General features: G+C 36.0%; 2 protein-coding genes across 2 annotated transcripts in view; one reads left to right on the forward strand and one right to left on the reverse strand.

Moving 5' to 3' along the window:
- Window positions 1-15,780, reverse strand: part of LOC123528520 (EF-hand calcium-binding domain-containing protein 12-like) — a 239,675-nt gene that overhangs the window by 22,819 nt on the left and 201,076 nt on the right. The window lies entirely within an intron of this gene.
- Window positions 1-15,780, forward strand: part of LOC123528524 (mitochondrial inner membrane protease subunit 2-like) — a 195,137-nt gene that overhangs the window by 6,027 nt on the left and 173,330 nt on the right. The window contains exons 2-3 of the mRNA XM_053522054.1: window positions 1,106-1,228; window positions 2,263-2,369. Of these exons, the coding sequence (XP_053378029.1) occupies window positions 1,118-1,228; window positions 2,263-2,369 (218 nt within the window). The 5' untranslated portion in view covers window positions 1,106-1,117. The remainder of the gene's footprint in view (window positions 1-1,105; window positions 1,229-2,262; window positions 2,370-15,780) is intronic.

Below are 15,780 nucleotides of genomic sequence, written 5' to 3' on the forward strand. Positions count from 1 at the left end.
GTTTATATGATACAAAACGAACTGCACCAACAGTAGCCTGATGTCACCAATATGACAAAAAAAAAAGCCAACAAATCAATGATATTGGTTATGAGCTGACCTTCTTGGATGCTTAGAATGCTTATCACAGTCAAGTGTAATACAAAATCATAATAAACAAGATGCAATTTGCAGTTTAGATTTTTATCTTTTTCACCAATTTATCATACTTGTGTCAGCATTCATGTCTGAAAATCTTAGGTACATAGATTAACTAAAGTTACAGATTAAGTCTTGGTAAAAGGGAAATAGAAAAGGAAAAGGGTTAAAAGTTTAAAACATTGTTTTCTGGTCTAGTACTGAATGGTTGCACAGGCACCTGAAAGCATTAGCTATATGGCTAGGCAGGTTACTCTATTGTACAAAAAACTAAGCGAGGAAAAAAAGATAAATTTTGCAAAGATTGCAGAAAAAGTTACAGATCTGAAATTATTGGAACATAGAGCGAAATCTCCCTTAATCTTGTAAGACCTGAATGAGATCTCATTTATCACTGAAGATGCTTTCTTTACTCTTTACTTAAAATAAGCATATAGTAGTTTGATGTACTGACCAGAGTTTCAGTTCTGTTGTTTATTATTTCTTTATTTATGGTAATTAAACATGTTATATACTTGTCAGAAGCTAGAGGATGCATTGGACTCATAATCTCTGTAAATTTAATCAATACAAGAAGTCAAATGAAAAATTAGTCACTACTGGTCAACCAATTCAAGAAAGTATTAATGGAGTAGTACAGAACCTCCTGGATGGAAAAATTAAAATAAGATTTTAACCTGTATCATGTTTTACAGAAATATCCAATGTCCTTTGGGTGTATTTTAGGCAGGTTTTAGTGGAAATGCAAAATGCAAGTCCTTTTGAGAATTATTACAAATCATCATGTACTGACTGTTATGCACTGTGCAAGGTTGTCGTGCTGGACATCATTGATTCTGCCTTTGCGACAGTGCAGATCATGATCAGCCTGCTGTCCAAATTGAAAGATGGAAAAGTTCATTATAGAAATTTAGCAGGGTAAGGGTTAAGTTTTAAAACTTGGTAAATCTTCTATTTTTCCTGACAGGTGAAGGCAGAGATGAGTGTATGGAGGACAGGGCTGAAGATGGGACTGTTTGTAGTTCCTGTAACTTTTACATTCACTGACGTAATAGCAAGTCTCAGCCAGGTGGTGGGAGTTTCCATGCAGGTAATATACCTAAAATTTAACAATAGCTGATAGCTAAATTAAATACAGGTCAATATTTAGATTTGAAGTAACCTTTGTACTGCAGAACTTCTTGGCAGAGTGGTTAAGGTCGCTGACTTCAAATCACTTGCCCCTCATCGATGTGGATTCGAGCCTCACTTGGGGCGTTGAATTCTTCATGTGAGGTAGCCATCCAGCTGGCTTATGGAAGGTCGGTATTTTTACCATGGTGCCCGCTTGTGATGAAATAATGCATGGAGGGGCACCTGGGGTCTTCCTCCACCATTAAAGCTGGAAAGTCGCCATATGACCTATAATTGTGTCAGTGCGATGTTAAACTCAACAAAATAAATAAATTCTTTTCTGACTTTGTTTTGTTTGTTTTGGGTTCAACGCCAGTTTTCAACAGTATAGCAGGTATGTAGTGGCGGGCAGTTAACATAACCAGTGTTCCTGCATTCTGTACCAGTGCAAACCTATTCTCCGCAGGTAACTGCAAACTTCCACACATGAATCTTAGGTGTTGGACAAATGATTTCATACACAATGTCTTTTATCAAATCATCATGATGAACATACGCCCCACCCGGAGATAGAACTCACAACTCCGCGATCTATATCTGCACTCTCCCCAATGAGCTAAGTGTGCAGTCTACTTTTCTGAAGCATCCAAGTTTTTATAAAGCATTTCAAAGGTCAAATTTCTTATTCTGGGTTTTGATTCTCATTTAAGACTGAAAAAAGATAGTTGTTTAGTTCTTATAGTGAGAGTATAAGTTGAACTGTAACTTACAAATTTTCCAGTATATCACTGAAATGTTAGACTGATTTAGACTGGGTTTTGCATAGAAAAACATAAACCGGGAAGGATATTTGTTTGTGCCATAATTGTAAAAATGAAATATCTTTTACTGGTGTACACCAAGGTCCATACATTTTCACTTGCAGAAAGTAATGCATTGTGTTGTCTCCCAGTGAAAGATATTTCAATCTTATACTGATACTGTCTTTCACAGTATTTTGTTATGTTTCAGCCATTGTTAAATCCAGACTATGACAAAGGGAAAACTGACTGGGTGTTACAGAACAGAATGGCAGTAGCAAACCATAACCTGAATAGAGGGGACATTGTCACATTTATGTAAGTAAAAGCACTTAGATATATTTCATGTACTGGGTCACTGCAATCACAAACACACATTGGCTATTCATTGTTTTACTATATTGCACCCTCAACAGTGTTTCTCTTGCTATTTTGGCTTTTTCAAAGTTATTTTGTACATACATTTATGTATCTATGGGTTTTGATTTATGTATCTTTACATGAGCATATTAATTTTGTGCTTTTCAATATGTTCCTGTGGCTACTGTTACATGTGTATTGGATTCACTTAGCAAGGAGTAATTTAGGGACACGATAAGCATTGAAAAGTGAGATTTGGTGTCAGTAAACTTATTTAAACGTGCCAGCTGTGGTTTTACTAATGACTGTTTCAAGGTGGTGCCCTGCTATATTCCTTTTATCATGTATGTTTGTGTCTGTTTGTAACTTAAGTGTTTTAGCTCTATATGTGGTATATTGAGAGCTATCCTACTTTTGGCTTCGGCATCAACGTCCACAGCTTGGTTGAAGTTTTGATGCATAGTACCAGTTTACCGATTTGGAGGTTTTAGGTGAGAAATGGATAATTGAAATTGGTACGTATATTTTCTCCTTGGATACCATGGTTCTCATAGTATACCTAGGGGAACAGTACCTTAGCAAGTTCACTTGGGAGGATTCAAAACTTAATAACAGCTTGCTTGCAACTCAGGTTCTCTACCAGATGAGCTTACAGGGCTTCTGGTTACTTAAGCTCTCCTGCTCACTTTAATTTTGAAGTTAAATTGTATAGTGGAGTCAAGAGCCGGGCATCAGCTGTAAGGGTCCAGCAGAGTATAGCCTCTGTGAATACAGCATGCTTTACATAATCTGATAAGTGTAACCTGCAGATTTTATACTTTAGTGCCATTGTATTTTTCGAGAAGAAAAACATACGCTCGATGTAGGACTTGAAATCACAACCAGCCTATAAGCCAGCTAACTGGGCTTCTGATTACTGGGAATCACTACCAACATTTTATCAGTAAACAAGTGACTATGTTTACACAGATTGAAAGGAATTTGGTTATAGATTTAATAATAACTACAGAAATCTTATTTTCATTCCGACAGTAAAATGTTTAGCTGAAAGTAACAGGCAAGAAAAATTGTGAGTGTGTGATTTGACTAGTAAAAGTTTTCATGAGTATTGTTTTCAGCAGTTGCTTCAGGGCTGCAGGTAAGATTTTAGGTTAAAGGGTATTTTACCCTCCTTTTTTCAAAATTTCTAAATGGTAATTGGAGTTTTCTCTATTGATAAAAGAGCTTGTAACAAAACTGTTCAATTACGTACAATTTAACTGCAACAATTCTTCACAAGTGATAACTACATATCACTGTGTGTGCCTTCATTTGCTGCAATACGATACACATTTTATAAATAATATACACATTACATTTTGATATTTATTTGCGACTGCTATGATCTACTATCAGCCAATTGTTTTTAGCTTACCTGTCACATAGTGACAAGGTGAGCTTTTGTGATCACCCTTCGTCTGTCGTCCGTCGTCAGTCCGTCCGTGCGTGCGTGCGTCCGTCCATCAACAAATTCTTGTCTGCACGATAGAGGTTTCATTTATGTTTTTATTTTAACCAGACTTGCGCACAACTTGTATCACCGTGAAAGGGCCAGAATTAGCTATTTTGACCTTGTCTGCACAATAGCAGCTTCATTTATGATTTGATTTTAACCAAACTTGCACACAACTTGTATCACCATAAGATCTTGGTTCCTTTCTTGAACTGGCCAGATTCCGTTATAGGTTCCAGAGTGATGGGCCCTGAAAGGGCCAGAATTAGCTATTTTGACATTGTCTGCACAATAGCAGTTTCATTTATGATTTGAATTTAATCAAACTTGCACAAAACTTGTGTCACCATAATATCTCGGTTCCTTTCTTGAACTGGCTAGATCCCATTATGGGTTCCAGAGTTATGGCCCCCTGAAAGGGCCAAAATTAGCTATTTTGACCTTGTCTGCACAATAGCAGCTTCATTTATGATTTGATTTTATCCAAACTTGCACACAACTTGTATCACCACAAGATCTTGGTTCCTTTCTTGAACTGGCCAGATTCCTTCATGGGTTCCGGAGTTATGACCCCTTACAGGTCCAAAATTTGCTATTTTGGCATTTGCAGCCATATAGAGACTTCATTTATGGTTTGATTTGATACAAACTTCCAAAATATCTTCAACAACAATGAATCTTTGATTCCATGACAAATCTGTCAGATCCAGTCGTAGGTTCCAGAGTTATTTTATATCTTATTACCTCCCCTGATTGTAATCAAAATGGATTTATATCAGTAAGTACTTATAGGACTTATTTGAAATTTCATTATTGTCATTAGTTGGACTGAGACAATCAGGGTAGATAACTATGGACTGATTTTATGTCAAATTACCTCCCTTTATTTCAAATTAAAATGGGTATATCTCCGTAAATAATGAAGATACTGATCTGAAATTTCATTTATGTCAACAGATGGACTTGGACAATCAGTGAAGATACATATTGACTGAATTTATGACAAATTACCTCCCTTTATTTTTTATCTAAATGAATACTCCTTAGCAGCTTCTAATGAGATTGGTTTGAAACGTTATTTATGTCTTCCATGGTAAGAAATAGTCATATTAGATAACCAATGCATGATTACCTCCCCTGATTTTAATAAAAATGGATTTATCTTGGTAAATATTTATAGAACTCATTTGAAATTTCATTATTGTATTTAGTTGGACTGAGTCAATCAGGGTAGATAGCTGTGGACTGATTTTATGTCAAATTTCCTCCCTGTGTTTCAAATAAAAATGGGTGTATCTCAGTAACCAATGAAGATACTGATTTGAAATGTCATTTGTGCCATCAGATGGACTTGTGTATGCCTATGTGCTCTATGGCAAAACTTGATCATATCATTTTGAGCAATGGTACTCAGGTGAGCGATACAGGGCCATCATGGCCCTCTTGTTTGAGTGCTAGCCCTTAAAAGTTTTGTCCTATCATTTTTTTTATCACATGCATAGAAAAAATGTGGTTTAACTTTTTCACAACTAACTACTATATTTCTGCTTTTCATTAGCAATTGGTGCCGAAATGCAAGATACACCCTTCATGTCATTCCTTGTTACACATCTAAAAGTATGTAATGCAGAAGTTACCACAGAAGCTGTTTATTTCTGATACCATTTTTATTGCTATCGCCATTAGCCCCATGTTAATGGTTCACTTGGTTGGATTCGGAATGTGCTTGATTTATTTCAAACTTAAAATAATTGTTTTGGCTACTCCCATTGCGGTGTGTCCTTGGGCAAGGCACTTTATCACGATTGCCTCAGTCGACCCAGCTATAAATGGGTACCAGCAAGTTGCTGGGGGTGAGGTATAATTGGTTTTAAATGTTCTTAATGAAACCATCCAGCATGGAACTATAATCACTGATTATATACCCTGCTATAGAGGGCATACATTTGTAACTTTGCAGTGTGTGATTTGTTAAGATTGCTTTCGATTATGGCTATCATACATAGCATACTTGTCTGTGGTAAGTAATTAACAATATTATTTATTATATTCCTGTTCTCCAGTTGTGGAGGTCATTTGAGAGTCTTGAAACATTTTCACTGGTTGAGAAAATCTGTAAATGTTTGGTTTACAGTACATTACAGCATAACTGCAGAGGAAATGAAACAGCAGTACCTACTTTATTGTGTCCCTTTCGTTTTGTTGCTGTTTAACCGATTACTGAAGTAGTCATAGATATATGTTTTAATGTCCCCTCCATTAATAAAAGTATGTTTTTATGTCCCCTTCATGAACAAAAGTATGCTTTTACGCTCTCTCCATTAATAAAAGTATGTTTTTATGTCCCATTCATTACTAAAAGTAGGGGTGGCTACATTCACATATTTCGGGTTAAGTTAGTAAGTTATTGTTATTACATTCACTACCTTCAGAACAAGTTAGCATTATTCAGGTAAATTCAGTGTTATTACATTGACTGCCTTCAGGTCAAGTAAGTGTTATTACATTCACTGCCTTCAAATTAAGTTAGTGTTATTACATTCACTACCTTCAGAACAAGTTAGCATTATTCAGGTAAATTCAGTGTTATTACATTGACTGCCTTCAGGTCAAGTAAGTGTTATTACATTCAGTGCCTTCAAATTAAGTTAGTGTTATTACATTAACTGCCTTCAAATTAAGTTAGTGTTATTACATTAACTGCCTTCAGGTCAAGTAAGTGTTATTACATTCACTGCTTTCAAATTAAGTTAGTGTTATTACATTCACTGCCTTCAAATTAAGTTAGTGTTACTACATTCACTGCCTTCAAATTAAGTTAATGTTATTACATTAACTGCCTTCAGGTCAAGTAAGTGTTATTACATTCACTGCCTTCAAATTAAGTTAATGTTATTACATTAACTGCCTTCAGGTCAAGTAAGTGTTATTACATTCACTGCCTTCAAATTAAGTTAATGTTATTACATTAACTGCCTTCAGGTCAAGTAAGTGTTATTACATTCAGTTAGTGCTAGTGCTGCTACATTTACTGCTTTCAGATGAAAATATTGCCTAATTAAAAGCACAGAAGGGTAAATTTCAACTGAATTCCAAATTCCTTCAGAGTATTTCTTACTGATTAAGTGACTCTGGCTAATGTTTTAAAACACAAAATTACTAAATTTTGAGCTCACCTGAATTAAGGGATCTGGGTGAGCTATTGATTTAGGTGGATGATCCGTCTTCCATCATCAACAATTTTGCTTAAACATCTTCTCCTTTGAAACTACTGGTCAGAATTACACCAAACTTGGTCTGTAGCATCATGGCAAAGTCCCCTCTTGTTTGATCAAAAGCGGGCAGTTAGCCCCTTTTAGGGGACACTTGAGTTAAAAATAGAAATACATTTAAACAACATCTTCTCATGAACCACTGGATGGATCTTCATCAAACTTGGTCTGTAATATTGTAATATCCTTGTGAAGTTCTGTCTCAAATTTGTTTAAATGGGGGCACCTGGCCTCTTTTAGGGGCCAGTAGAGCTTAAAATAGAAAAACCTTTAAACAATTTTTTCTCATGAACTTTAAGACGGATCTTCATTTTACTGGGTTTGTAGCATCAGTGTAAGGTCTTCTCTCAAATTTGTGCAAATAGGGACTTTTGGCCTCTTTTAGGGGCCTTAAGAGCAAAAATAGGAATGCTTTTGAACAACTTCTTCTCATGAACGACTTGATGGAACAAACTTGGTCTGTAGCAGCAGTGTAAGGTCCTCTCTCATTTGTTCAAATGGGGTCCCTTGGCCATATTCAGGGGCTTCTGTAGAAATAGAAATACCTTTAAACAACTTCTCCTCATGAACCTCTAGATTGATCTTCATCAGACTTGGTTGATAGCATCCTTGTAAGGTCTTGACTCAAGTTTGTTCAAATTGGGGCACTTGGGCCTTTTTAGGGGCTGCTATAGCTAAAAATAGAAATATATTTAAACAAATTCTCATGAACAGCTTAATTGATCTTCATCAAAGACAGTCTGTAGTATTATAAGGTCCTCTCTCAAGTTTTTTAGCTCGACTATTCGAAGAATAGTCTAGCTATTCTACTCACCCTGGCGTCGGCGTCGGCGTCGGCGTCGGCGTCGGCGTCAGCGTCACACCTTGGTTAAGTTTTTGCATGCAAGTACATACAGCCATCAATTAAAGGCATATAGCTTTGAAACTTATTTTATCTTTTTCTAGGTCAATTACCAACCTCTCTGGGTCAAGTCCCATAACTCTAACATGTATTTTGAGCAAATTATGCCCCCTTTTGGACTTAGAAAATTTTGGTTAAAGTTTTACATGCAAGTTACTATCTCCAAAACTAATGCAGATATTGATTTGAAACTTCACATGTGTCTTCGGGGTTATAAAACTAGTTGATAGCAGCAAGTCCCATAACTGATATGCATTTTGGTCAAATTATGCCCCCTTTTGAACTTTTTACAGCTATTTCTAAAAGGCATATAGATTTTAAAGTTATTTTTTCTTTTTCTAGATCAATTACCAACCTCACTGGGTCAAGTCCCATAACTCTGACATGTATTTTGGGAAAATTATGCCCCCTTTTAGACTTAGAAAATTTTGGTTAAAGTTTTACATGCAAGTTACTATCTCCAAAACTAATGCAGATATTGATTTGAAACTTCACATGTGTCTTTGTGGTTATAAAACTAGTTGATAGCAGCAAGTCCCATAACTCTGACCTTCATTTTGGCCAAATTATGCCCCCTTTTGGACATAGCAAATTCTGGTCAAAGTTTTGCGTGCAAGTACATACAGCTATTACTAAAAGGCATATAAATTTGAAACTTTTTTTTTCTTTTTCTAGATCAATTACCAACCTCACTGGGTCAAATCCCATAACTCTGGCATGTATTTTGGGCAAATTATGCCCCCGTTTGGACTTTGAAAATTCTGGTTAAAGTTTTACATGCGAGTTTCTATCTCCAAAACTAATGCAGATATTGAATTAAAACTTCACATGTGCCTTCGGGGTTATAAAACTAGTTGATAGCAGCAAGTCCCATAACTGATATGCATTTTGGTCAAATTATGCCCCCTTTTGAACTTAAAACTCTTTTAATATTTAACCTTTTTGGGTAATATTTTCCTGCTTCTGGGACAGTATTTCGAATAGTCGAGCTTGGCTGTCTTACGGACAGCTCTTGTTTTTTCAAATTGTGGCACTAAGTGAAGGGGACACTAGAGCTAAAAATAGAAATACCTTTAAATGACTTCTTCTCATGAGCCACTCACAGATCTTCTTTAAACTTGGTCTGTAGAATCATTGTAAGGTCCTTTCTCAAATTTGATTAAATTGGCCCCATTCAGGGGCTGAAAGAGGTAAAAAAAACAAAAACAAAAAACATTTAAATAACTTCTCATGAGCTGCATGGTGGATCTTCATCAAACGTGATCTGTTGCATAATGGTAAATTCCTCTAGATGTTAACATGAAAAACCTGTAAACAACTTCTTCTCATGAACAGTTTGATGGAGCATCATCAAATTTGGTCTGTTGCAACATTGTTAGATCCTTTCTCAATTTTGTTCAAATGGGTGCTTGGCACCTTTTAGGGGCTGCTAGAGCTAAGAATAGAAATTATTTTAAAACACTTCTTCTCATGAACTGTTGGATGGATCTTCATCAAGCACTTGACCTGTTTCATGTTTTTGTATGCTAACCACAGATATTACCATCCATTATTCAGTGTGTCATATGTTAATTCAAGGTCAAATATTCAAGGTCAGGTGAGCGACTAAGCACCACTATGACCCTTTTGTTAGATAATATTATTATGGTTTCCAGTAAGTCATACAGCAAACTTCATTCTTATGAAGACATCCTTTGACGACAGACAGACAGATATTGATATTCTATACAAAATGCATTAACAGAAAAAATATATTTGTTATATGAAAATGGATGTTCGTAGGGAAATAGATTTGGAGATAGCTAAATAAAATGAGTTGCTTTGGTACATCTCTTTGAAATCCTTGTTTGAAATAAATGTAAAATGATACCTCCATTGTGACATTTTGCAAGAGCAATTTGTCACCAGTTTAATATCTCTGCTTGACAAACATTACCATATGGGAATTAAGGATGGCGACAAAGACATAAATTGACTACCGTCATAAGATTGATTACTCTAGAGACAATATTTAGTTATTTAGCGAATTGAAATTATGGCTGAGGTATAACCAGTATTTTCATTGTATTATGATAAGCCAAGTATTGTCTTGTTTTTGCTGATTTTGTAGTCATAACGACCAAAACGTGAACTTTCTGAACAGAAGGAAAATGTTTCTGAGCACAAAGATCATCAGACAATGTCTTGGATCTTGCTTAAGAACTTGTAAAGAAGTTGAAAAAGTGTTGCTGTTTTGCCATTAATAATTCCATTTTTTTAACAAGATGTCTTAAAAATTCCCAGTGCCATTGTGTGAAACATGTTATCTATGACACTCTACAATCCATAAAATAAACAAACATGTTTGTACACATGGACGGATCCAAACAGAAGTGGAAGAAGCATTTTATAAAAAATATTTCGATGACAAAATACAATACATATCGTAGCCCTGGCCTACCTATAAACCAGGCCAGTCTATTTTATAAGTACAACAACATGGTTGACCCATTTAAATGAGTTTTACAGTTGGCGAACGATAATAAAAATGGCGCGAAAATGTCAGGCGAGTCTAAGACAGATAATTTAGAGTGGTAAGTTATCACGGGTAAATTGGATGGTAATTCTTATGATACTTGTTAGATGAAAATAAACATTTATTTGAATGGTGAAATAGCTCAGGTGGCTAAGCTGTCGGCTTTCAAATGCAATACAAAAAATAGAAGGTGTTCGAAACTCGCAAGAGATTTATTTTCTAAGGAAATGTTTTAAGTAGCCCTGCTTTTTTTGTTTTATTTCAGTTTGTTCTCAGTTTGTCTTTGCTCACCTGTCACAAAGTGACAAGGTGAGCTTCTGTGATTGCGCGGTGTCCGTCGTCCGTCAGTGCGTGCGTCCGTAAACTTTTGCTTGTGACCACTCTAGAGGTCACATTTTTCATTGGATCTTTATGAAAGTTGGTCAGAATGTTCATCTTGATGATATCTAGGTCAAGTTCGAAACTGGGTCACGTGCCTTCAAAAACTAGGTCAGTAGGTCTAAAAATAGAAAAACCTTGTGACCTCTCTAGAGGCCATATATTTCACAAGATCTTCATGAAAATTGGTCAGAATGTTCACCTTGATGATATCTAGGTCAAGTTTGAAACTGGGTCACATGCCATCAAAAACTAGGTCAGTAGGTCTAAAAATAGAAAAACCTTGTGACCTCTCTAGAGGTCATATATTTCACAAGATCTTCATGAAAATTGGTCAGAACGTTCACCCTGATGATATCTAGGTCAGGTTTGAAATTGGGTCACGTGCCATCAAAAACTAGGTCAGTAGGTCAAATAATAGAATAACTTTGTGACCTCTCTAAAGGCCATATTTTTCATGGGATCTGTATGAAAGGTGGTCAGAATGTTCATCTTGATGATATCTAGGTCAAGTTCGAAACTGGGTCACGTGCCTTCAAAAACTAGGTCAGTAGGTCTAAAAATAGAAAAACCTTGTGACCTCTCTAGAGGCCATATATTTCACAAGATCTTCATGAAAATTGGTCAGAATGTTCACCTTGATGATATCTAGGTCAAGTTTGAAACTGGGTCACATGCCATCAAAAACTAGGTCAGTAGGTCTAAAAATAGAAAAACCTTGTGACCTCTCTAGAGGTCATATATTTCACAAGATCTTCATGAAAATTGGTCAGAACGTTCACCTTGATGATATCTAGGTCAGATTTGAAATTGGGTCACGTGCCATCAAAAACTAGGTCAGTAGGTCAAATAATAGAAAAACCTTGTGACCTCTCCAAAGGCCATATTTTTCATGGGATCTGTATGAAAGTTGGTCTGAATGTTCATCTTGATGATATCTAGATCAGCTTCGAAACTGGGTCACGTGCGGTCAAAAACTAGATTAGTAGGTCTAAAAATAGAAAAACCTTGTGACCTCTCTAGAGGCCATATATTTCACAAGATCTTCATGAAAATTGGTCAGAATGTTCACCTTGATGATATCTAGGTCAAGTTCGAAACTGGGTCACGTGCCATCAAAAACTAGGTCAGTAGGTCAAATAATAGAAAAACCTTGTGACCTCTCTAAAGGCCATATTTTTCATGGGATCTGTATGAAAGTTGGTCTGAATGTTCATCTTGATGATATCTAGGTCAAATTCGAAACTGGGTCACGTGCGATCAAAAACTAGGTCAGTAGTTCTAAAATTAGAAAAACCTTGTGAGCTCTGTAGAGGCCATATATTTCATGAGATCTTCATGAAAATTGGTCAGAATGTTCACCTTGATGATATCTAGGTCAAGTTCGAAAGTGGGTCATGTGCCGTCAAAAACTAGGTCAGTAGGTCAAATAATAGAAAAACCTTGTGACCTCTCTAGAGGCCATAATTTTCATGGGATCTGTATGAAAGTTGGTCTGAGTGTTCACCTTGATGATATCTAGGTCAAGTTTGAAACAGGGTCATGTGCGGACAAAAACTAGGTCAGCAGGTCTAAAAATAGAAAAACCTTGTGACCTCTCTAGAGGCCATACTTGTGAATGGATTTCCATTAAAATTGGTCAGAATGTTCACCTTGATGATATCTAGGTCAGGTTTGAAAGTTGGTCACATGCCTTCAAAAACTAGGTCAGTAGGTCAAATAATAAAAAAACCTTGTGACCTCTCTAGAGGCCATACTTTTCATGGGATCTGTATGAAAGTTGGTCTGAATGTTCATCTTGATGATATCCAGGTCAGGTTCGAAACTGGGTCAACTGCGGTCAAAAACTAGGTCAGTAGGTCTAAAATTATTAAAAGCTTTTGACCTCTGTAGAGGCCATATTTTTCAATGGATCTTCATGAGAATTGATCTGAATGTTCACCTTGATGATATCTCGGTCATTTTCGAAACTGGGTCACATGCGGTCAAAAACTAGGCCGGTAGGTATAAAAATAGAAAAACCTTGTGACCTCTCTAGAGGCCATATTTTTCATGAGATCTTCATGAAAATTAGTGAGAATGTTCACCTTGATGATATCTAGGTCAACTTTGAAACTGGGTCAATAGGTCAAATAATAGAAAAACCTTGTGACCTCTGTAGAGACCATATTTTTCAATGGATCCTTATGAAAATTGGTCAGAATTTTTATCTTGATAATATCTAGGTCAAGATCAAAACTGGGTCACATGAGCTCAAAAACTAGGTCACTATGTCAAATAATGACGTCATACTCAAAACTGGGTCATGTGGGAAGAGGTGAGCGATTCAGGACCATCATGGTCCTCTTGTATTTTATCTAATTATGTGTATTACTTTTTTCTATTTTCTTTTTCTTTTCTATATCAATGAAACTTTAATCAATACAAGTTACAAATCATTTCGTTTCCGGCTCGTCCCCTGTATTTGTTGAAGAATCGTCAGCTGTGTCTGTTTAAACATTTAGAACTTGTCGAATGATCTTCCTAGAATCCTCGAATAATGAAATCGCTCACCAGAAGCTTTTTTAATGTTCGCCATTTCGAGCTATAGAATAGTATGTTAGTGTATAATGCAGGGGTACTGTACTTACATTCCATCGGTATAAATGGATGTTCACGAAAACTACAGTGTATGCTGAATTACTGTATTATATTAAAGCCAATGGAAAAAACGGTATTGTATCTATGCTGAAAAAAAGTAAAAAAAAAAAAATGTTTATTTCAACCCAGTGTCGAACTCCGGACCTCGGGTGTCATACCTAGCAGCCTAATGCATCGCGCTAATACAGTACTTCGTTCAGGTAGTCTCAGTTTGAGATACTAATCTATATCGTCTATGCGTGATTTACCTGAACTGGTAAATAATACGGTCGATCGCGTTTGTTTACAAATATCAAATTATCGTTCGATTACTGTACATCTTTTGTTGTTTGTTTATTGGATTTGGGTCCTGGTATTATTTATTATAAATTTTTGCACATACTATATAAAGTTCAGGGTGAGTTATTGGTATAGCTGTGTAATATAGTGCCTGGGATCCATCGTCCTTCGTCCATCATCTTCCCTCAACATTTGCTCTTAATCAACTACTGGCTAGATTACACCAAACTTGGCAACTAGCATCCTGTTATTTGAACAATTTTTTCTTCTGAACCATTTGATGGCTCTTCATCAAATTTTGTCTGTAGCAGTTTTGTAAGGTCCTGTCTGAAATTTGTCCAAACTAATTTGTTTGGCCCCTTTTAGGCACAACTAGAGCTAAAAACTGAAGAAAAAAACTCTTTCAGATGATTTCTTCTCATGAACCAGATGATGGATCTTTACCAAACTTAGTCTGTTGCATCCTTATAATTTATAGTTCTCTCTCAAATTCATTTAAGTTGTACTATTTGGTCCCATTTAGTGTCTGCAAGAGCCAATAGAAAAAAATCTATAAACAACTTCTCATGAAACATTATGATGGATCTTCACCAAACTTGGTTTTTAGCTTGACTATACGAAGTATAAGGAGAGCTATCCTACTCGACCTGGCGTCGGCGTCTTTCCGCGTCCCCACCTTGGTTAAAGTTTGTTTACACTTTCTCTTTTTTCAACTTATCTATGAATTACATGATGGATTTGATTCAAACTTGAAATAATTATTCCTCATCATCATCCACATCATCTGACATAAGAGCCATAACTCTGGCACCAATTTTTCATGAATTATCCCTCCTTTTCGCTTAGATTTTCAGGTTAAAGTTTTGATGCACTTTCACTCTATCTCTGTTATTACTGAATGGATTTGATTCAGACTTAAAATAGTTGTTCAACATCATCACCCACAACATCTGACACAAGGTGCATAACTCTGGCACTATTTTTAGCTCGACTATACGAAGTATAAGGAGAGCTATCCTACTCGACCCGGCGTCGGCGTCGGCGTCTTTCTGCATCCACATCCACATCATACAACACAAGGTGCATAACTCTGGCACCATTTTTTCATGAATTATTCCCCCTTTTTACTTAGAATTTCAGGTTAAAGTTTTGATGCACTTTCACTCTACCTCTGTTATTACTGAATGGATTTGATTCAAACTTAAAATAGTTGTTCAGCATCATCACCCACATCATATGACACAAGATGCGTAACTCTGGCACAATTTTTCATGAATTATTCCCCTTTTTACTTAGAATATCAGGTTAAAGTTTTATGCACTTTCACTCTTTCACTGTTATTACTGAATGGATCTGATTCAAACTTAAACATGGGGGAGGAACTGTTACACGAGACTCGGTTATGGAGGATATTATGTTACAGATTTAGGATGCTACTGTTACAGTATTCCTGGATAACGTTACAGCATTCGGAGGATAATAGTAGCTGTCTGTGTTTTGTTTGCCAAAGAAATGGTAAAGATTTATCTCTTTTTTGCAAAAATAAAAATTGTATTTCTAGATCAATTATATGCACGTCTGTTGAGACATGGCTTAACCAGCAAAACACAGTATATTGATGTCAATCAAGCGTTTTATGACAAAATTCGAAATTTTGATAGAAAATTATCTAAACGAAATTGATTAAAAGATATTCCAACCGTATTTCATGCTCATTTGCATTGATTAAAACCCTCTTCAGGCATGGACTTATAATATGAGGTAGAAAAATTACTGTCGGTCTAATTTTTTGTGATTTTATAGAATGTTGCAGTTTAGCAGGATATGTTACAGTTGTTGGGTGCTGCTTTTGAATGTGTTACAGATTTAGAATGATACTTTTTTCTTCTTCA

Source organism: Mercenaria mercenaria, chromosome 13 (genome assembly GCF_021730395.1).
Source record: "Mercenaria mercenaria strain notata chromosome 13, MADL_Memer_1, whole genome shotgun sequence".
NCBI classification, from domain to species: domain Eukaryota; kingdom Metazoa; phylum Mollusca; class Bivalvia; order Venerida; family Veneridae; genus Mercenaria; species Mercenaria mercenaria.